A 22588-nucleotide genomic window follows, 5' to 3' on the forward strand; every position below is an offset into this window, starting at 1 on the left:
AAATGGCTAATGGGCATTTATATTTACATTTGCAAAATGTACAGAGTCATATAGGCCTACTTCTACATTACATTTTCATTTTACATAATAAACTATGAAGTTTAAATATTGTATTTTTTTAAGTAGTTGTTGTTTTCACAATTTTTATAATAATATAAACCACTCTATTTTAGACTCAATTATCCTATATATATTTTTTGGAACAATATCTAATGTGAAAAGCACTAAATACTTGTCCGTGTTTCAATTACCATTTCATTTTTTATTTTTCCATAAGAGACACGTATCTATGGCATCAGAACATTGTCTGGACTCTGTCTGAGACTTCAGTTCACTTCAGTGGAGCCAGAGCTCTCTTAGTCTGGGAATCATGATCTCAAGCAGTAGGGCTGTGTGTGTGTGTGTGTGTGTTTGTGTGTGTGTTTTTCCTATTAATTTGAATGAACATTGATACTCTGTAATACTTCAGAACATAAAAAGACTATCATGTCCCAGCATATACAGTAGCTGAACATGTTAAATTAAATTAAAATAAGACATTAAGACATGTCTTTAAGCTAAATTCAAACTGCTTTGGATTTTGTAACAGATATTTAAAAATTGCCATTCAAAATACGACCTGGGAATAGAATGAAACCTAATTATTTTTGTGGTAACACAAACATGTACATGTACTTACTATAGTAATAACAGTAAATTATGCATAATTACATGTAACTAACCCTAAACCAAACCCTAACCCTAACCGTAACTCTAAGTACATGCAGTTAGTTAATATTACTCAGTACTTATTTGAGTAACAATGTAACTACGTCACCTTAAAATATAGTGTAACCCTTTTTGTTGAAGGTCAATTCACCATTGGTTCCCTCAGCTATTTCTAATGGGTTTTATGACTACAAACTGAACAGCTATATGTTTGCTATAGCTAATTTAATGTTTTTGCATATGATAACATACAGTAGGATCATGATAATTGTAAGCATAGATATATATATAGATCCTCATAAGGGTCCGTTTCAATGGGCCGCTATACGTAAGCCGTCGGCCATATTGGAGCAGTCAGTGAACATTCGAGAGCAAGTTGACTGAGGGTCTGCAACCATAGTTAGATTCATGAATATCTATATCTGCAATAGACTTCAGCAGATGATTTATTGTAGAACCATATGCTACCATATGGTTGTAAGTAACATATTGTACCATGGTGACTAATAGTAGCCCTGTTTTATTGTAGTAAGCATTTGTAAATGGTAAGTTTAAGGGTGAGACTTGAGTATCAGTGTGATTTAAAACATAAAAAGGCCTCTAAATTATCAACATGATCAAAACTTTGCTGAAAAACCACAAACTACTACATGTCTGATTAGTACGTAGGTCATACTTTTTTGGTATTATTTCCTATGTCAGGCCTTACAGGGTTAAAGGGTTACTTCAGGATTTAGCATTAAGCTTTGTATTAGTAGAAAACCTGTAGTATTTTCGAATTACCATGCTTTCCCCCCTCATATCCCCCTGAGAGGAGAGATTTATGTATTTTTTTGTCTGGAAAAAATCCTCCGATGACGCAAAATTCGTCATTTTGCGTCATCGGAGGATTTTCTGGCCAGAGGCTAAAGACTACAGCCAGTAGATGGCGTTGTTCCGCATGTTTTCAACCCGCCCATACAGGGTGGGATCTCACTCACAGAATGTACACAGTATCAGCCGTCTTTCTTTGGAAGCTAAGCTAGCATGCTCTTGTTCTGTGGAGAAAGCTGAATAATAGGAGAAAGCTGAGTAAGTAGGGGTTACCATCTTCCTTTTCCCGGACTTGTCCGGCGGGCGAGACTGTTAAAAATGTCCGGGATTCGGCTTTTGCGTTCTGCGGTCGCCATTCATTGTTTACATGCACACCTCTCGTTTCAATCTAACTGAATTAATTCCGATCGGTGAATCTGACTGTAGTGTTTACATGAACGCTAAACATGTGATCGGTTGATGTGCGTTTTAACATTGCTAAGAAAATTCCCGCTCCTCCGTGAGAGATGCGAGACCCGGCGCGTCTCAGTAATGAAGCCACCGGCCTCGCGCCGCTCTCCCGCGGCCGTCAGCCTCGTCCTGCTCGCCACAGTAAACATGATGAATGGCGACTGTAGAACGCAAAAGCCGAATCCCGGACATTTTGGGTCTCTAAATCCCTGGCAAACTCATCACTTACATAGGCTAGCCTTGTTGTTTTCAACTGTGCTCTCTAACCGGTAGGCGTGGCCTTCTAAGGCAGCGAAGCAAGTGCATTCTGGGAGTTGTTGTCTTTCATCCACATAAGCCAAAAATACATTTTCTGGCTTTTCTCAGTCTAGAAAGCTCCAAATTCAAAAATTTCTCCACATTTCTTCTACTTAAATGACCTATTTTAAATACACATTCATCTTCCCAGAGGTGAAGTATCCCTTTAAAGGATAGGGGTTAAACAAAGGCTGTTGTTTCGCCCGTCCTGTAGGAGGCAGTCATCCGTGAGAAGTGTCCGTGTCCCGGAGCACGAAAGACGGCGCTTTTCTGTCAAATGTTTTCTGAAGGTAAATTCACGCTGCGAAGCTAGTTTCACATTGACAGCAGACGAGGAAGTCAAACACTGTCCGCGACCGAGTTCCTCTTACAAGCAAGTGAGTATCCTTCAGTATAGAGCATTACATGCTGCAGTCGTTTATGTTTATTGTTACTAAAGTTTATGTTTGTAGACATATTCTGCTGCTTGAGTTTATATGAAGTCGGTTGAGTGATGGAGCGCTGCAACACTTGTTTGACTTTTCATTCGATGCGATGAGAGGAGGATGTTGTGTTCATAATTCTGTTTTGCCCTATATAATCACTAATTCAGTGTGCATAACTCACTTTTTTCGTATATCTTGTCTTTTTACTCGTCATTATGTTTTATTGCACAGAAACAGATGCATAAGAGCTGTCTGTTATGAGGTGTAGTGTGCTTCGACTTCTTTTCCTCATTGGTCCATCACAGCATGGCTGTGGTCTCCGTGCTCCCTGGCCTCTTGTGACTACTTTTAACTGGCAGTGTTAAAATGCAGCCATCAGTGTGACAGCTGCAGATCTCAGTCTCCAAACTATGTTGATCATGCTTTGCTTTTGCATGGCATGCTTATTTATTGTGGTTAGTTAGATTAGTACTGTATGTGCCAGTTGCATGCCTGGGACACTGAAAAGTGTCCTGAAAATGGTAACAAATCTCAGTTAATGGCCAAAGAAACACTTAAATGGATAGTTCATCCAAAAATGAGAATAGCTTCCTGTCTTCTGTGGGATATAGGATATTATCAAAGTTGCTCTTTTTTCGTATCGTGATTCAGAGAAGAAAGTCATATGGGTTTGGAATGACAGGAGGGTGAGTAAATGATGAAAAAAAATTTCATTTTTGGATGGAATGAATGGGCTGTTGTGATTTGCCACATGCTCATAGTTTGATCCTACTCCCAGCATGTTTAATTTTTTCTTGTAGCATTATAGGATAGCAAGGATTCTTACCATAGACTGGTAATGGTTAACTTGCTAGTTAATTATATACCATTTTGGACCAGTTGGGCAATTTAGCACTCTTCATTTCTGCAACTCCAAGCAAATTAGCTTGTTTCTCAATTTTTACTACATTATTAATAAGTTGCGCAATTATTAATAATTCCAGTAAAGCATTCACTTTAATACATGCACATTGTTGCACTTCATTTGCATCAAGAACAAATGCAAACATTCGTAACTTTAAGTAAATAGATAAATTGCATTTTTCAAAATGTTAAACGGTTCTGCTAAAGTCTTTAACATTTGTTATATTTGTCACCAAAATATTCATAACTTTAAATAAATATTTTTTTTCCTCCAAGAAAATGACTTGGTTATATTTAGATGAATAAATCATATAGTCACGTTTTTGCACTGCTGCTTTTATCTTCTATATCTCAATGATAAATCATTTATGACAGAAATAACCATTATAACCAGTCATAATAAAAGCAATTTATAGGATATGATCTCAAAGGTCATTGGCTCTCTCTGCAAGTGTCTACTGGACTCCTAGATTCATCATCAGAGGATCACATTGGCATGTTAAAATGTTCTGGCCTCTGATTTGTTTCCTATGACGTAAGACGGAAATTGGCACTGGGTCAGATTGTCTTTATTGGGAGATGAGAGGGTCTGTGGCTCTTACCATTGGAAAAAGCGTAATGGCTAATTTGGATGACGTGAGGCACCTCAGCCTATCATATAATGGCTAGCGTTCAGAGTTTTGCGTTCGTCTTGTGAATAAATGGTCTATATTTGGTGTTGTTTCGCTAGTAAGCTATAGAAAGAATACATTTATTTATTAAAATCTTTATATATTGTTTAACTTTATTAATTAAAAAACGTTATTAGGCTTACACAGCAGTCATACATCATTACAATTCAAGTTAATTTATTTCTTGAAATCTGGAAACCATAGAGAGAACACGTCATTATTTTATTTATTTTTTCATTAAAATGCAATAGAATACAATATTTATTAATAAATTTATTAATTTTCTCCTTTTTTTATTAAAATGCATTATATCAGCATCATAGTGCATGGCAGTCATAGTCATTTGAGTCTTTTTATAATTGGTAAAACCCAAAAATACAAAGAAAGAAAACATCGATATTGTTTATTTTCTTTAGACAATATAATGCAATATCACTCAATATTACATAATGCCTATTATTAAATACTACTACACATTTGCTGGTGGTAATGCTGTAAATGACTTCTACCTGTCACTTCATTCCCTAATCCCTACTTTGCCTTCTCTCATAAAATAACATTTTTATCAAGGTAAAATCGACATATTAGTTCCCAACGAAAGGATTGTTTAGTGTAAAACATGTTGAAGATTAGCGAACAGGCTGTTGATTCATTAGCCTAAATGATAAGCTATTTCCTCACAAAGGAAAATCCGGAGCGTTAACTTTAGCTGTTATGCTTTTTTGGCTGAAGGTTGCAGGCTTGCCTTCCAGTGGCTTTGACTGAGTTACTCTGATTTGGAAACAACAGATGCCTTAAAGAGACAGTTCACCCCAAAATGAAAATTCTGTCGTAGGGCTGTCAAACGATTAATCGCGATTAATCGCATCCAAAATAAAAGTTTGTGTTTACATAATTTATGTCTGTGTACGGAGTATAATTATTTTTTATATATAAATACACACACATGCATATATATATTTAAGAAAATGTGTTATTTATATATAAAATATTTATATATAATATAAATGATATAATATAAATATATATACACAGTATATACATGCAAATATTTCTTAAATATATACATGCATGTGTGTGTATTTATATATAGAAAATAATTATACACCGTACACACACATGTATTATGTAAAAACAAACTTTTATTTTGGATGCGATTAATCGCGATTAATCGTTTGACAGCCCTATTCTGTCGCCATTTAGTCATCATGGTTATTTTGTTCCAAACCTGTTTGTCTTTTTCTTCTGTGATCATTTTGGTCAAAATAATCGTAATTTGGAATTTACATACTGTTTCATCTCTAGTTTGGCCCCTATTGACTTGTATGAACAATTTTTTTTTCTAAATATCTTAATTTTTTATAAAAAAATGCATGCAGGTTTTAACAACGAGAGAGGCAGTAAATACCACCAAAATTTCAGACCACCCCGACACAGTAACATAAACTCAACCAATGACACGTGTTTGGGGCGGAGCTTTCTGATTGTCTGACCAATAGCAGATAGGGGTGTGTTCAGAAGCATTTTTTGCAATTCCAGAAATGCCTTCAAAGGCCATAGAGATGTAAACATAATGAAATCTGTTCACTTAAGGATGAAAAATGAATAAACATAGTAGACATTTACATAGTATGTGGTATTCAACATGCACTTAAACACTTACTTACTTTGACATGTTTGCATAACACGAAATCTAGATTGCACAACAGAAGAAGGGAGAAATGACGAATGCATTTTACATTATCCAAGGGTGTTTTTGCAAGCATTTATTATTATCTCGTTTTGTTTTCTGATCAACGTTGTGTCCGTTAAGGTGTTCACATTTTTTTCAAAAGGCTTAGGCCTATATCTTCATATTATCTTGTAAGGATAGTGTACTCTTGTTCCTTTGTTGATTTAGCTGTAAGTGATAGTAACATTATTTATGAGTTTATTTATCTCTGTGTGTGTTTTGCTTGACCCTGGGTCGCTGTAGACGGCTTCCTCTCAACTTAATGTTCCCTGTCAACACGTCCATAGCGTGATGAGTTATCTTTGGAAGCCACAGGCCTCAGCATTTGATCCAAGTCTCACCCCTCCCCCAGATTCACCTCTGCCAGGGGCCTGTGGCTATTATTGGGCCCTAAGTCACATGCAAAGTGTTTGGTATTTGAAGTTTGTAGTATTCTTAAAAAGTGCAAAATATGACAGAGGAACACATTAAATTCATATATGGATGGCTTGTTGGGAGGTTGTACATTGTGTAAAACTAGCCCACGGATAGTTTGGATTGAACTACAGCGCACTGTTTGTTTAGAGGGATAGCTAGCATGGCGTGTATCAGCATGGTAAGGAAATATGATATGAAACAGCATACGTATCCAACAGTGCATTCTTTTCCTTGCAGTCAGCATACTTGGAAGTGTGGCATCGCTTTGTAAATTGTAGGCTAAGTGTAACTGTAAGACTTGTTTAGTTTAACTACTTAAGAATTTTTATTAGCATTATTAGTGGCACTTGCTAAGCCAAACATTACTTTTATTATTCCGGAATCCATATGCACTAGGGCAGGGGTGGGCAAACTTTTTGGCTCAAGGGCCACACTGGGTTTTAAAAATTTGACAGAGGGCCAGCCCAGTAGCAGATTATGAAGCACGATCTCATGAAAGTGCGTATCTATACCACAAATTTTAATTTCTCGTGCCATTTATACGGCAAAAAGGTTTTTTTTTTTTTGTTTGTTTTTTTTTTTTTTTTGCGTGCATGCTACACACTGTAAACCCCTTGGTTAGGATTAGGGGTGTGGAGTGCGTGCCTATTACACGCCATAAAGTGCATATCATATGCACGCGAAAACATATTATGCACTACAAATACAATTCGTGGTATTCGCACTTTCATAAGATCGGGCTGAGCAAACAGACAACGTTGTGGCAATGTCTGTGCGAAATTCAACAACTGAGAGACGACATTCTGACAATAATTTTTTTTATGCTAGATATCCCCCATTTAGCATGTTATGTTTTGATGTTAATTTTTAAAGATGTTAGATAATTATAGCCTATACTTTTTAAATATTGTTTATCCTTATTATTATTTAATGGCCTAACAGTAAATTAGAAACAAAACATCTGCAAGTGTACACTTAGAAGAGTAACAATTACAGGTTACGTTAATTCAACTTTATTAAAACTGAATGGCAATTTGCACTTCCAAAAGTCATACATTTGTGGGAATAAACAAATATACAAATTTATTTTAAGAATAATAAAATAAAATATAAAAGGCAAAGGGAGATCAGAACATTTAATGAAAAAAAAAAAACGGGTTCTGTAGGCTACATGGCAGACAGGGGAGCGTAGTCAAAAGCCGGACGATAAAGGTCGGTAAACGGAATCGGGCAGGATACTTCCACAAATCCAGAGGAGCAAAGAAACTAAATAGCAGACAAATCAAAGGAAAAACTAAGGTGTGCACGCGGTTACCAAACATTTTTTTTCTCATTGAGTTTCCAAAAAAGGAAAAAACATTAACGTGCAACAAGTCTATGCGCTTAAGTCGCTGTCTGTTTGGTTTCCATAGTGTATATATATATATAACGCAAAGTATTGCAAGAAAAAAGGCAAAATTAATGCGATCTTAAGACAATTTTTTTAAATACTCGGCGGGCCGGATTAAACAGCCTAACGGGCCGCATGTGGCCCGCGGGCCGTAGTTTGCCCACCCCTGCACTAGGGACAAGACACGTAGCAATGCACTGACCTAAAAAATTTTGTCCTAAAAATTAAAACATCGATGGCCGGTTTCACAGACAAGGCTTAAGCTAGTTCCAGTCTAAAATGCATGTTTAAACTGAAAGCAACTTGTTTTGTCTCAAGATGCACACCAGTAATGTTTTTTTTTTTCTTTGGCATGTTTATAAAATCTACTTCAATGTCTCAAGGCCTTATCCTGGCTTAATCTAGCCTAAGCCTTGTTTGTGAAACCAGGTCATTATTTTACTCACTCTTTCAATGTAATTTTAGATCAAACATCTGCAAAATTAATACATATTCAAGAAAATGTGGTAAAGGTACATGCAGTTAATGCAATAGTTAACATGAAATAATAAAGAATAGTAATTTTTAATTTCTGCATATACCCGTGGTATGAATTAAATGTTGTATAATTTAACATTTGTTGTATATTGTAAATGAATAGAATAGAAAGTAGAATAGAAAGTACAAAAGAACAGCATTTATTTGAAATCGATCTTTTGTAACTTTTAACTTGAAGTATTACAATTATTTATTTCAAAAACAATCTTACTGACTCTAAATTTTTTTAACTGTTGTGCATAAGTATATGAACTTATAGTGTGTGTTGGATCTTACTTTACTGCAGGTAGGAGCAGGAAGAGATTTTGTGAGAGAAATTAATAAATTTGCATAAATTCAAAATGTTCCTGGTTTTGGAAGGATGACACCAAATCTGTAAGGATTAAACACACCATCATTGAAGACACTTCTGGAGCCTCATCCAACTGAATTACACACCTCATCTAATGTTTCCACCACTGAGCTTCAGCACAAGATGGTGTGCTGGGAATTTGACTGTTTGACAGAGACTCGACAGAAATGTCAAAGTCAAGCGGACAGGGGATGTCCAACAGCGGACTCCCCCAGTTCCTGATTGGAAGTGAGGGTGGTGAAAGCAGAGAACTGGATGACAAAGACATGAGGAACATCTCAGGGCCTTACGGAGAGGATGAGGAGGAGGATCAGGTACGGAATTGCCCAGGGATCAATGATATTCTTATTCATGGGATCTTTTCATGGATATAAGCATTTGTGATGATCATGTGATGTCTACTTTTATTAGGCAGAGCGTCAGATCGTGGTGGGGATCTGCTCCATGATGAAGAAATCAAATTCCAAACCAATGACTGAGATTATGGAGAGGCTCTGTAAATTTGAGTACATCACCGTGGTCATTTTTTCAGAGGAGGTTATACTCAATGAACCGGTGGAGAAGTGGCCGTTGTGTGACTGCCTCATTTCCTTCCATTCCAAAGGTATCTGAAATCACACACAGTTTCACTTGCACTTTTACTCTCTTGAAGTCTTGATGTGCCATATTGTCTTGTATTATTAATGCTGCCTTCAAAACATGTCACAATGATTGTATTTATTAGATTAGTACATCATGAAGTCACTTTTACCAATTGGAAACTCTTTGAGCCCTGGCTTTTAAAATTGGTTTGTGTGTCAAATGAGGGAAGTGAAATTATGGCGCAACTGTTAACTGTATAATTTAGTTTGAAAAGTGTGGGGCCAGTAAGATTTTTTATTTTTTTTCTAATACTTTTATTCTTCAAGGATGCATTACATTGACACAAAGTAAACTCATTTTTAATAAATAAAAATGATTTTTGTTTCAAATAAATGCTATTGTTCAAAATTTGTTCATCAAAGAATCCTGCAAAAATGCCTAACATTTTCCACAAAGTTTTTAACATTTATAATAATAAACATTTGTTAAGCAACAAATCAACATATTAGAATGATTTCTGAAAGATCATGTGATGATGCTGAAAATTCAGCTTTGCCATCACAGGAGTAAAATATATTAAAATAGAAAACCGTTATTATGTTGGCGTAAGAATACTGATATTCTAGAAAGAATAAAATTCTGTTGCTTCTAACCTGAGTGATAATCTTATGTGTAAATATAGCCGAAATTACAGCGACTGTTATTTTGTCAAACAGCGTCTCGATTATTAATTAGGATTTTAATGCAGAGCATCAGCTTGGAAGTGACTACTGGTCTTAATGGGCTATGTTTCAGTCACAAATTAATATTCGTCCTATTGTCTGACAACAGAAACTGATAAATAAATAGATGAAAAGTTTTATTTGGCATTTGGCTGTATTAAAATACATAATGTGAGCGCAAAGAAGCAAACAAATGAAAAGGGCTGACACTAGACAGAATGCAAATGCGACGTGTGATGACATCATGGATATGCTAATTTGCGTATGACTTTATCTAGCGACATTTAGCGACTTTTTGAACAGGCTTTAGCTGGCAACAGGAAACAAACCTGGAAAGAGACGTGAGGATTTGGGGAGAAAAACAAAATGTCCGAATTATTAATGGGATATATCATAAATTAAATCGGGAGAGCAGACCACAAATGCGCAGTATATGTTGTCCTTTGGAATACAAAGGAAAAAAGAAAATAACTAGGAGGAAAAGAATGAAGTGACTGAAAAGAGCTCTTGCCATAGATAGTCTTTTTATACCATGCAACATTAAAATAGCAATTTTTTTTTTCTCATCTTGAAGGATTTCCCCTTGACAAAGCAGTGGGTTATGCCAAACTAAGAAACCCCCTCCTTATCAATGACCTCAACATGCAGTATTTCATTCAAGACAGGTGTGGTAAATCTTCCTCTGAAAATAATATTGATATAAGCTAACCCCGTTTGAAGAGTTGACTGAGACATAACTATATGCTCATGGCTTTAGGAGGGAAGTTTACAGGATTCTACAGGAAGAAGGCATTGACCTTCCACGCTATGCAGTGTTGAACAGGGACCCTGACAGGCCAGAGGGTAAAGGTTATTTACCTTTGTCATCATTTTATATACATACATCACCTTAATATATTCACTGTCATGTTGTTCCAAACCCATATGCTGTCATTTTGACTTTGCAACATCAGAGTGCAACCTGGTGGAGAGCGAGGACCATGTGGAAGTGAATGGGGAAGTGTTTCATAAACCTTTTGTGGAGAAGCCTGTCTCCGCCGAGGACCACAATGTCTACATCTATTACCCAACCTCGGCCGGTGGGGGCAGCCAGCGTCTCTTTAGAAAGGTACACAACTGCTAACTTTTAATAACTTTAGATTTGTTTGGTCTGGAGCTCATACCGTCTTCTATAGATTGGCAGTCGGAGCAGTGTGTATTCTCCTGAAAGTACTGTTCGTAAGACTGGATCTTACATCTACGAGGAGTTCATGCCAACAGATGGCACAGATGTTAAGGTACCTAAGTTTCTCATGTCTAAACATCATGTGGTGGCTGGATAGTTTGTTTATTCCTGATGGATGTTGTAGGTTTACACAGTAGGGCCTGATTATGCTCACGCCGAGGCCCGTAAATCTCCTGCTCTGGATGGGAAAGTAGAGAGAGACAGTGAGGGGAAGGAGATCCGCTATCCTGTGATGCTAACCGCAATGGAGAAGCTCGTGGCCAGAAAAGTGTGTCTTGCGTTTAAGGTAAGCCTCGCAAAAGAAAAACCAAGTGTTTTGTCAGTAGCTAAAGGTTAAGAATGATAATGAATGAGTTTTTTGTTTCATAACGTCTTTCCAACCCAGCAAACAGTGTGTGGTTTTGACCTCCTCCGAGCAAATGGCCACTCTTTTGTTTGTGACGTTAATGGCTTCAGCTTTGTAAAGAACTCCATGAAGTACTATGATGATTGTGCCAAAGTTCTGGGGTAGGTGAAGCCCTGTTGCTGCCTTCTTGTCTGTGGTAACTCGAAAATCGAATTTTCCAACTATATAACCACATAATATAAAAAAAAATCGCCTTTTCTTTGAAAGTCAACACATGATCATCAAACAAACATTTCTTTTTCTGAACTAAGCTTTGAATTTAAAAAGCATCTCTGCTGAAAAAACATCTTAAACCAGTCTAAACTTGTTTGCTGGTCTCCCAGCATGGTAAGGCTGGTCTGTTGACTGGATTTGGGGAGGGGTTTGGGTACTTTTCAGCTGAGCTCAGCTCATATCTAAACCAGCTAAATACTTGGCAGGCTGGAAGTTAAGGCCAGCTTTATACTTTATGTATATAGCGCTTTATACAATACTGATTGTTTCAAAGCAGCTTCACGGTAACAAGAAAATAACAGTATTAATGTTGAAAAGTTCTTCAGTTATGAATCGAACATGTTTCAGCTGTTTAAGGGATAGTTCACCCAAATATGAAAATTCTGTCATCATTTACTCACCCTCAAGTTGTTCCAAACCAGTATGAATGTCTTTATTCTGCTGAACACAAATGAAGATATTTGTAAGAATGTTGGTAACCAAGCAGATCTCGGGCCCCATTGACTTCCATAGTATTTTTTTTTCCTACTGTGATAGTCAATGGGGCCAGAGATTTGTTTGGTTACCAACATTCTTCAAAATATCTGTTATGTTCAGCAGAACTAAGAAATGTATATAGGTTTGGAACAACTTGAGGGTGAGTAAATGATGACAGAATTTTCATTTTTGGGTGAACTATCCCTTTAAAGGTGCATTGCGCAAGTCTCTGAGTTTTTGCAGTACTATGCCCCCTCTGGCGACAAGCGAAACTGCAACACTGCAACTGAACGCGCATGACGTCACGCCCAGTCTCAAATTCCGACCCGAATCCCTCTTATTTATTTTACTGTACAGGATTATAGAGGCAATCACAGTGATCAGAGAAGGGCTCATTCAGCCCATCAGGCTATTGTTTAAGCATGTATGGGTTAGAAAAACGGGTATTTTTAACATGAAATGTTGCGCAATGCACCTTTAAGCAGCTCTAAAGAAGACAATAGTGTCATTATTCAGCTCAATTTAGTTTATTTATTCTAAATTGTTAACTGAATTCAGTCTAGTTTAATAATAGTGCAATAAGGTTAATTCAGCTATAAGCAGCTCTAATGAAAGGAATAGTGTCGTTGTTCAGCTGAGATGTACTCATTCCTATCTTATAAGATAATTTCTGGTTATTTTTAGCTCATATTTGATGCATTTCCCTCAGGAACATGGTGATGCGAGAGCTGGCTCCTCAGTTTCACATTCCCTGGTCCATCCCCATGGAAGCAGAGGACATCCCTATTGTCCCGACTACCTCAGGAACCATGTGGGTTGCCACTCTTGTCCTAAGGATATATTTCTCTTTCCCGTTTGTGGAGTCTGGATTATTAAAACCAATTAGGTAGAACTATACGCTTACTATGAGTGTCATTGCTTTTAAAATGGGATATGTCATCTCTTGTCTGAAGGATGGAGCTTCGTTGTGTTATTGCTGTAATTCGTCATGGTGACCGTACGCCCAAACAGAAGATGAAGATGGAGGTCAGGAACGCCTTGTAAGTGACAGATTCTAATAGGCTGCTTTCACACCACGATTAAATACAGTTTTCACTCTTGTTCTGAGTGGCCTGTTCACACCAAGAACGATTTATTATAACGATTATAACTTATAACGATAACTATATTAGCATAGCATCCACACCAATGCACAGTAACGTTCTGTTTATTATAATATTTATTATATTTTCTTTTGTGGTCTGCCACTTTAAATACTCAAGCTCTTTAAAGCATGATTGATTCTGATTGGCTCAATGTTTTTTATCATTAACAAAAAAAATATATTGTTATCATAGTTATCGTCCTTGTTGTGAATGGACCAAAGATATATCTATGATTGAACAATTTTATTTTCTGGTTATGACCGATCCCATTTCTCTTAGGTTTTTTGAATTGTTTGAAAAATACGGTGGCTATAAGTCCGGAAAACTCAAGCTGAAGAAACCAAAACAGCTCCAGGTGGGTCTGTTTTGATCTACACATTTAATTTATTTCTATGACAAGTGCAAGCCATTTTACACAATGTTTGTTTCAGAACAGGCTTGCCTGCAGCCTTATGATTTATTTTCTTTAAGGCCTGAAATTTGCACCACTGAGTCAAACAGGATTGAGCTGGCTTTTTTAAAGAGAGATGTAGTGTTGTTATGTCTGGAATGCTGCAGCCATGAGACTCATTAGGGTGTCATGCACATGTGCATCTGCTGTTGGGTTTTGTGTGAAAATATACCATGTGGTCAATTGATTTAGGTCTAGGCCTATTTGATCCTATCATAACAATCCATTAAGAAACTGTAATACATCCAGAACTCAGCCATCCAGGTAGTAACAACTGTTTGCCTAAATATTTCCGCTGTACTTTATCAATTACTCTGACTTCCCATACAGGCACGTAATGAGTTTAAAACTTTGATTTTAACATTTTTCAGCTGTGATGTTTTACAGGAAGTGCTGGATATTGCTCGTCAGCTGTTGGCGGAACTGGTCCTACATAATGATTGTGAAATCGAGGAGAAGAAATCCAAACTAGAACAGCTGAAGACGGTTCTGGAGATGTGAGTAAACTGTTCAAAAGTATAATACTGATTTACCCAACCCTCCGTTTCCAACTTTGTGAGATGGTGGAAAGCTACTGTACTCACAATATCATCTCCTCTCGATCCATTTCTAAAACATGTTGGATTCTTTCTGTCTTCTATTTACTCCTCTGAAGATTCCCACTTCTCTTGCACAAGGTCTGGCCAAATATTTAATAATTTCCAAACATAGTCATCAGTAAAGTACAATTACATCAGTTTCCATGCAGAATCTGCACAAATGTTTGCATATTTTATACACGGTTTTATCAGTTTAGGTAAAATAGAAAAGAATGAAAGGAAGAATTGTTTACTTTTGAATTAAAAAATGTTATATAAAGTAGGGGCTGGTAACAAGTGAAGAAGTTTAAATGAATTTGCTTTGCAGAGATCTTTTGAATAGAATATGATTACGTGCAAACCTAGTCAGACTTAATTTCGTTGTTAAACTTGCATTGCTATTCTGTCTTTTAGTCTTGAGCTTCGTGGATTCTTATGTCAGGAAAATAATTTGATATTTCATGAACAGCTGACTGTATGTAACTGACTGTAGTGTGACCTTGACTCATTTGCTTCCTTAGTTGTCCTCATATGGATGAGTTTCTTAACTCCATTCCTTTTCTCTCTCTTCTCCTCTCTCTGTGTCCCTCTTTGTGTCCTGGCCGGTCTCTCCATAGGGAATCCAGTCTGAATGATAATCAGTGCGCACCCTCATATCCCCTGTCTCTTTAGAATCAGGCAAAGTGGATCCTAACCCTCATTAACCTGAGATCTTGTCCAAATTACTGACACTTTAATGAGGGCTCCAAAAATTGACAGTACCTTGGAGATGAAACTCTTTTGCAATTCTGTGTGGCATCTGCATGCCATTTTGAAAGTGTTTCTAATCCCTGACGATCCCTCACTTCCTCCTCCCTCCTCACTGAACTCAAATGAGGGACCTAATCAACACATTATCGGTTGTTCAGGGTCATAGATTAACTAGGAAACAGGTGCTTGGGGAAGTGCTTTGCTTTGGTATGATTAAATGTAATGCAGTGGAGCAAATTGTGGCAAATTCACTCGAGTTGGTTTCTGGCCAATGAGATTAAAAAGAACACCTTTAGACCAGGTTTAGACCAAGTTGTATCATATGTGACCCTGGATCGCAAAACCAGTCACAAGGGTCAATTTTCTGAAATTGAGATTTATACATCATCTGAGAGTTGAATAAATAAGCTTTCCGTTGATGTATGGTTTGTTAGGATAGGACAATATTTGGCCGAGAGACATTGAGAATATCGCCTATATCCAGACAATTGTATGGGCACATTTGATCATTTCAATGTATTCTTTCTGGATAAAAGTATTAATTTCTTTTAATATAATTTCTTTTTTTACGGACCCCAAACTTTTGAACAGTAGTATATTGATGCATATGAATGATTTATATAAAAATCTATTTTTAAAAAATATATATAATTCAATTGTAGACTAGAGACCAACCATCCAGAATTCTCCACTCTCTGCTGTATTGTGTAACTTAAAAAACGTGGCACTGTTGCAGAAGCCACGTTTTATTCCTCCCAAAGCCTGTCATTCCTGTAGAGACAGCCCTGGTATGGCACAGATTAACCCCTGCCAGCTTGGGAAGGTCACTCAGATACATGTTTCCAGAAACATGGGGGCACAGAGCACCTGCTAGCGGTTTGAGCCCAGTGCTATGTCTGATGTGTGCTGTCTGTGTTGTTCAGTGGGAGAATGCTTATAAAGAGGGGCTGGTATGTTCATGTCCCCCTGCCCCATGTATTGTCTTTCAGGTATGGCCATTTCTCTGGCATCAACAGGAAGGTGCAGCTGACTTACCTGCCAAATGGACAGCCCAAAGCATCCAGTGAGGAGGAAGGTGAGTGTGTTTAATACATGCGTTTTAATATATGTTACCTTGATGTTGTATAACGTTTGACCTCTGAACCTATGGCAGACTCTCTGAAGGAGGGTCCATCTCTACTGCTGGTGTTGAAGTGGGGTGGTGAGCTGACCCCAGCAGGTAGAGTTCAAGCTGAGGAGCTGGGACGAGCCTTCCGCTGCATGTACCCTGGTGGACAAGGTATAACACTACGCCTGCATCAGCCGGAAAGCTTTACTAATAAACAGGATACAAATACTATAGATCCAAATACTATTTTGAAAATGAAGTCACACTTAACAGTAAGAAAACCACTTGGTTTGATATATTTAACACAATGACATTCAGACATATTTTAGTGCTACTTAAGTGTCTATATGCTTTTCTGTCAGAACCACTACTGTTAAATATTATTAACAAACAGTTTGGTTTAGCGGTACGGTTCTGTTCTGGGCAAGAACTTTCCGCCCATCCATGCAGCCTAGCATGGACAAGAGCAGGGCGCGCAGCGATAATGAATGTATTACAGAGATCATTAACATTCTTAATGACAATACATTTAAGTAGCAACATACAACAAGATAAATGACAGTCTGATTTAAAGAGTAATATCAGAAACCAGTTGGCTCCTGAGCAACGCGATAAAGCTCCTGATAATACTGAATGGTGCCTAATATATGGATGCTGTGATGGGTGTTGTATTCCTATAGGTAGACATGGATCAGCTGAGAGTCAAGCTTGACTGAAGTGACCTACCAGAACTAATGTGACGCTTGATCTTGAAATCTGTGATGTTACTAACCAAGAATTAAGATTTTAAGATTTTCTTTAATCCAGTCCAAGTTGTTTGCAGGAGCAGTTGTTTTGGGAGCTCTGTGCTCCCTTTGCAGGAGATCATGATAAATTAGATACCATGGCAAGATATTGTGTTAGGCTTTGTGCCTGTTTTAAGGTAGTGGGGCAATGATGCTGTTTGGCAAAGCTTGTATACAGGAAACCTGTTTTAACCTGTTTGTTCAGTGGGCTTGGCGAACAAAAGCATGTAAGGGCAGGACTCGACGAGGAATGAATACTTTTTTTACCTTTAACTTTTAGTACAGCAACAGCAAATACCTCTTAGCTGTGGATTCTTTCCTGTGAAGTTCAGTTATTTTCCTCGGACCTCAAATTCGAGTCCATATTTGCACACTGCACCAACTGGATGTAACTCATTAAATGTGAGAGTTCACAGACTAACAAGGTCAAACCATTTTTTCTAATTTCACTGAGGCTGCGTTCAGACTGCAGGTAAATGTAGCCCAATTTTTTTTGCTCATATGTGTCTCAGATCTGTTTTTGTCATGACAGTGTGAACAGCATAAACCACATGGAATCTGATCTTTTCAATTCCGATTTTGGAACACTTCCATACGTGGTCCTAAATCCGAGACAGGTCAGATGTTTTGCAATGCGACCTCAGTTTAAATAGCCATATCGGAATTCATTCAACTTTTTTTCATGTCACTCTAGAGCAACATTCGTCACAATTCTGCGCTCATGGGAGTCACTTCAAAGATTTTACATACTCAAAGTTATCAGTATTGTTTCATCAGTGAAGGACAGTGATCTGTCAGAACTTATAAGCATTTACAGTGACCGCTCGATATACAAGCAAAACATGAGGGCTCGTATCATGTGTTTAAAAACTCTGCTCTCTTTTTTTCTCTTAGTTTTTTATATGGCCTGCGCATATATTTGCTGGCTTCTGTGGCAGATCACGCTATAAATAAACTTACTTAATGTCCTCCGTGTATGGACTTTAATGTCCTCTTCTGTATGACATCATGCTGTATGTCATCTTTTTTATTCTTCTTTTGCGCATTCAGGTCAGTCCAGGACAATGATCTCTTCACACTGGAATCTGATATTGGACACATTTGAAACAACAATGTGAACAGCTACACCAAATAAATGGGATCTGAGCAATACATTGGAATTTAGCATTAGGCTTGCAGTGTGAACGTAGCCTGAGTCAGCAGTATCTTGCACTACTGGTTAATATGCTGTTCTTTACCTTCAATTGATAACTAGACAGCTGCAGGTCTCTCGGCTGTGAGTCCCCTATTGACAGTGGTAAGAAGAGCTTTTGGATTTGTGTGTGGTCTTGATATTGGGTTAATGCATTGTTTGCCCCATTTATCATTTTAATTCATTGACATCTATCTCATTTAACTAATCCGATCACAGTAACATTCCATGCTTTGCTTTTGCCACTGATTGTGTGGAAGATTCCATGATATGGACATTGGTTGTACTCGGACATACTTAGACAGTGTTTTTTTTTTTTTTTCAGCATGATCTGAAGTCTACACATTTTTTCTACACAACTTTTTCCCCATAATTTGTTTGGTGATATCCGTACAACCTTTTCTTAGACTACTGTTTCATTATTTGAACAATCTATGACTTACCGGTAAGTGGTAGTATTGTGGTAGCATCAATTTCAAGTTTATCTCCTAAATCTCATGCAAAAAACAGTTGTTTGCTTTTTGTCAGCACTTTGGTAGAAAAAGATTTTTCAAATAGTTTAAATTCTCTCTTTTCTATGTAAGCCTGTTTCTACCACGTAAGAAAAAAACATGTCTTGGCAAATCATAATTATGTCATATTTATGAGATAAAAGTCAAAATAATGAGATAAAAAGGCATCATTATGACAAACGTTTGAAATTATGACGAAAATTTAAATTATTATATGCCATAATTGTGACAGTCAAAATTCTAAATTATGAGATAATGCAGAATCATGACAATCAAGTCAAAATTGTCAAAGAGTTTAGGTCAGAGTTTAGGTCATAATAAAACTTGAATTTATGAGATATAAAGACATAAAACATTATTTTCGTCACAATTTTGACTTTTTATCTCATTAGGATTTAGTATCTAATTATGATTTACCAAAGCATGATTTTTATATCCTATGTGGCGGAAATGGGCTTCTATTTAAGGCTGCATACACACAGGACAGAGCACATTGTGCTCCTTAAAATGTGTTAAAAATGTAATGCTCTTAGTGTAGTGACTAAATATCTTTATATGACACAAAAAAACAACAACATGGATGAACGGCAAGAAAGCATCCTGTGTGAATGGCCTCAAAAATCAATTTAACTGTCAGATAGTTTGTCAGGAGGCCCTTCTGTTCTCGCAAATGGACATTCTGGAATCTTAAATCAGAGTTCTGTTTGCCACTTGAGTGGGAAGCACCTAAACCCGTATTGCCAGTTGCTTTCAATAGTGTGGATTTATTGAAATGCATGAAATGAGATTTTGAGTTTTGTGGAGAAAATCTTCAGCCAGTTGATTGTACATCACTTTAGTTTATACTGTACGTACTGTAGGTTTTTAAACAGTGGTTCTGTATTATGAATTTGTGTCCCTTTTCTTTTCCAGGATACGCACATACGTCTGGGGTTTTGTTCTTGTGATCATTGTTATTTCAAGGATTGCTTCTCTGTGCTTTTGCAGGAGACTATGCCGGCTTCCCCGGTTGTGGCCTTCTCCGTTTGCACAGCACTTACCGCCATGACCTTAAAATCTACGCCTCTGATGAAGGTCGTGTGCAGATGACAGCAGCGGCATTCGCAAAGGTTTGCTTGGGTTTTGTCTGCAGGGATATGTTGGTATTACATAATGCTTTTAGATGGGATTGATGTAAACTGCTTTATTTTTTATTTATTTTTGTTTTCTTTTAATCTTTTATTTACTTGAATAAAAAAATGCACTTTAATACTTTTTTTAAAGCTTTATTATAATTTTATAGTGTATATAAATGATCATTAGGTGCATCTTACATTTTTTTTATAGAATATTTAAACTTTCTTATTATTTCCAGGTTTAAATACAAGTTTTAATCTCAGAGTTTTTATGTAATCTCACACTTTGTCCCCTACTGGTCATTTCACACATTAATTTACAATACATTTTTACGTCTGGCTGTGTTCAGGGTCTGTTAGCACTGGAAGGAGAGTTGACTCCAATCCTCGTTCAGATGGTGAAGAGTGCCAACATGAACGGACTGCTGGACAGTGACAGCGACTCTCTCACTGACTGTCAGCAGAGAGTCAAAGCTCGATTACATGAGATCATGCAGAAGAACAAAGACTTCAGTGAGGAGGACTACAACAAGGTGAAGAAAGTCCCAACTGCTTACTTAAAAATAGCTCATTATCTCTGTATAACTAAACTAGCTCTAAATGTGTCCTGTCTCTTTAAGTTGGCTCCAACAGGCAGCCCATCTTTGGTAAACTCCATGAGGGTAATTGTCAATCCAGTCAAGACTTGTGACCAGGTTCACACCCTCATTAAAAGCCTTACTTGCCAAATCTGTAAAAGGCTGGAAGACCCCAAATCTGCAGGTTGGAGCTCTTTGTCTTCTTATAAGAAGTCTTGAATGTTAAAAGTGCATTCTGAGTGTTACAGTATTGTAATTGCTCGACTGTAAATATTCAAAATATTAAATAATCAAATGTTAAACAATTTAATATTAAATTATAATTATCAATGTAAAATGAAAATTCTGTCATCATTTACTCACCCTCAAGTTGTTCCAAACCTGTATGAATTTATTTCTTCTGCTGAACACAAAAGAAGATATTTGAAAGAATATGGGTAAACAAAGAGTTGGTTACCGACATTCTTCAAAATATTCGTTCCAGCAGAAGAAAGACATTTATACAGGTTTGGAACGACTTGAGGGTGAGTAAATGATGACAGAATTTTCCTTTTTGGGTAAACTATCCCTTAAATGTCTGTGATATTCCCAGACCTGCAGCTGTACCACAGCGAGACTCTGGAGCTCATGCTGCAGCGCTGGTCCAAACTGGAGCGTGACTTCCGCATGAAAAATTGCCGCTATGACATCAGTAAGATCCCGGACATTTACGACTGTGTGAAATATGACACCCAGCACAACAGTACTCTGAGTTTGGAGGACACCCTGGAGCTTTTCCGTCTGTCCAGAGCACTCGCGGACATCATCATCCCCCAGGTAGAGGAATCGATATACAACAGTGTTTGTTTATTTAACTTTCATCTTCTTGTTACCTGCACGCACACTGTCTTTTAGGAGTATGGAATCACTAAAGCGGAGAAGCTAGACATCGCTAGTGCCTATTGTCTGCCTCTGGTCAAGAAGATTCAGCTGGATCTTCAGAGGACTCATGAGGACGAGGCCGTCAACAAGCTGCATCCACTGTGAGTCTCTGTACTGGGGCACAACGCCAAACTTTCTGACAGTGTGAAGGCTAAATCACATTATACATCCTGTTTAATGTGCCAAATTATTATTAGTACATTTCACTTTGGTGTATTTTTTCCTGTGAATTTTGAAAGTAGGCATCCATGCATGGTTTCAGGGCTAATATTATCCACAATGCTGTGTAAGAGGAGGGGTTTGCGACTGCGTTGTCTGATGCAAACAGTGTTCACTTGCACAGTTTTTGCTTCTTTATTTGTTTCATTCATAGTTCATGTTTTGTTGTTCGTCATGCCATATTTATTACATGTTGTCCATTTTACGTTCACTAAAATGGTAAAATAGTACAGTTTTTTTTGTCAAAAAAAATAACATTTTGTTTTTTATTGACAATAATATGTAACTTTTTTTTTTAAAGATGTAAACATATTTCAGACTTCAGCAAAATAAAACAAATTTTCCAACATTTGGAGAAATGTATAAATAAATATATTATTTTCATTATTGTTGATATTGATGTTTACAGCTTTTTAGTCAGTTATTGTATTTAGATTTGATTGTATTTCAAACCAGACCTAGTTATCCAAAATTTTGAAAAATGTACATTTATTTATTTACTGTCAGTATTGTTGATTAATATTAATGCAATTATATACAGTGGTAGATACTATGCGATACAATTGTTGTTCATTTAGTGCCGACTTTTGACATAGCTGGTCCTTATATTGACGTACTTAGTACATTTAAATCTTCTACTTTACCGTCACAAGTGTGGTATGTACTCCTGATGGTTTCAGTTGTTGTTTATTGTATGACCTCACATTGTTGTAGAAGCTCTGAAGACTCAGCCGTGACCTATAGAACCTGTGAGTGATCAGATTGTGTATTTCATCCCTTTTGGTGGTTCAGGTACTCGCGGGGAGTGATGTCTCCGGGTCGGCACGTTCGAACCCGACTCTATTTCACCAGCGAGAGCCACGTACACTCCCTGCTTAGCATCTTCCGCTACGGAGGCCTGTTAGACGTGAGTG

General features: G+C 37.2%; 1 protein-coding gene across 11 annotated transcripts in view; it reads left to right on the forward strand.

Moving 5' to 3' along the window:
* Positions 1–2508: 2508 nt before the first annotated feature.
* Positions 2509–22588, forward strand: part of ppip5k1b (diphosphoinositol pentakisphosphate kinase 1b) — a 39595-nt gene continuing 19515 nt past the window's right edge. For 4 of the 11 annotated variants that reach the window (XM_081356600.1, XM_081356601.1, XM_081356605.1 and 1 more), the window contains exons 1-21: positions 2539–2645; positions 8630–9009; positions 9107–9299; positions 10574–10664; positions 10757–10842; positions 10953–11107; positions 11175–11276; positions 11349–11510; positions 11610–11731; positions 13030–13131; positions 13274–13360; positions 13745–13820; positions 14304–14413; positions 16234–16319; positions 16398–16523; positions 19829–19950; positions 20307–20489; positions 20577–20718; positions 21127–21350; positions 21429–21556; positions 22467–22581. In XM_081356600.1, the coding sequence (XP_081212726.1) occupies positions 8863–9009; positions 9107–9299; positions 10574–10664; positions 10757–10842; positions 10953–11107; positions 11175–11276; positions 11349–11510; positions 11610–11731; positions 13030–13131; positions 13274–13360; positions 13745–13820; positions 14304–14413; positions 16234–16319; positions 16398–16523; positions 19829–19950; positions 20307–20489; positions 20577–20718; positions 21127–21350; positions 21429–21556; positions 22467–22581 (2559 nt within the window). In that variant the 5' untranslated portion in view covers positions 2539–2645; positions 8630–8862. Of the gene's footprint in view, positions 2646–8629; positions 9010–9106; positions 9300–10573; positions 10665–10756; positions 10849–10952; positions 11108–11174; positions 11277–11348; positions 11511–11609; positions 11732–13029; positions 13132–13273; positions 13361–13744; positions 13821–14303; positions 14414–15111; positions 15136–16233; positions 16320–16397; positions 16524–19828; positions 19951–20306; positions 20490–20576; positions 20719–21126; positions 21351–21428; positions 21557–22466; positions 22582–22588 lie in introns of all 11 variants that reach the window. The other 7 variants (XM_081356598.1, XM_081356603.1, XM_081356595.1 and 4 more) reach the window with 6 other exon arrangements.

This window comes from Scardinius erythrophthalmus (genome assembly GCF_964197995.2).
Source record: "Scardinius erythrophthalmus genome assembly, chromosome: 24".
In the NCBI taxonomy this organism is placed as follows: domain Eukaryota; kingdom Metazoa; phylum Chordata; class Actinopteri; order Cypriniformes; family Leuciscidae; genus Scardinius; species Scardinius erythrophthalmus.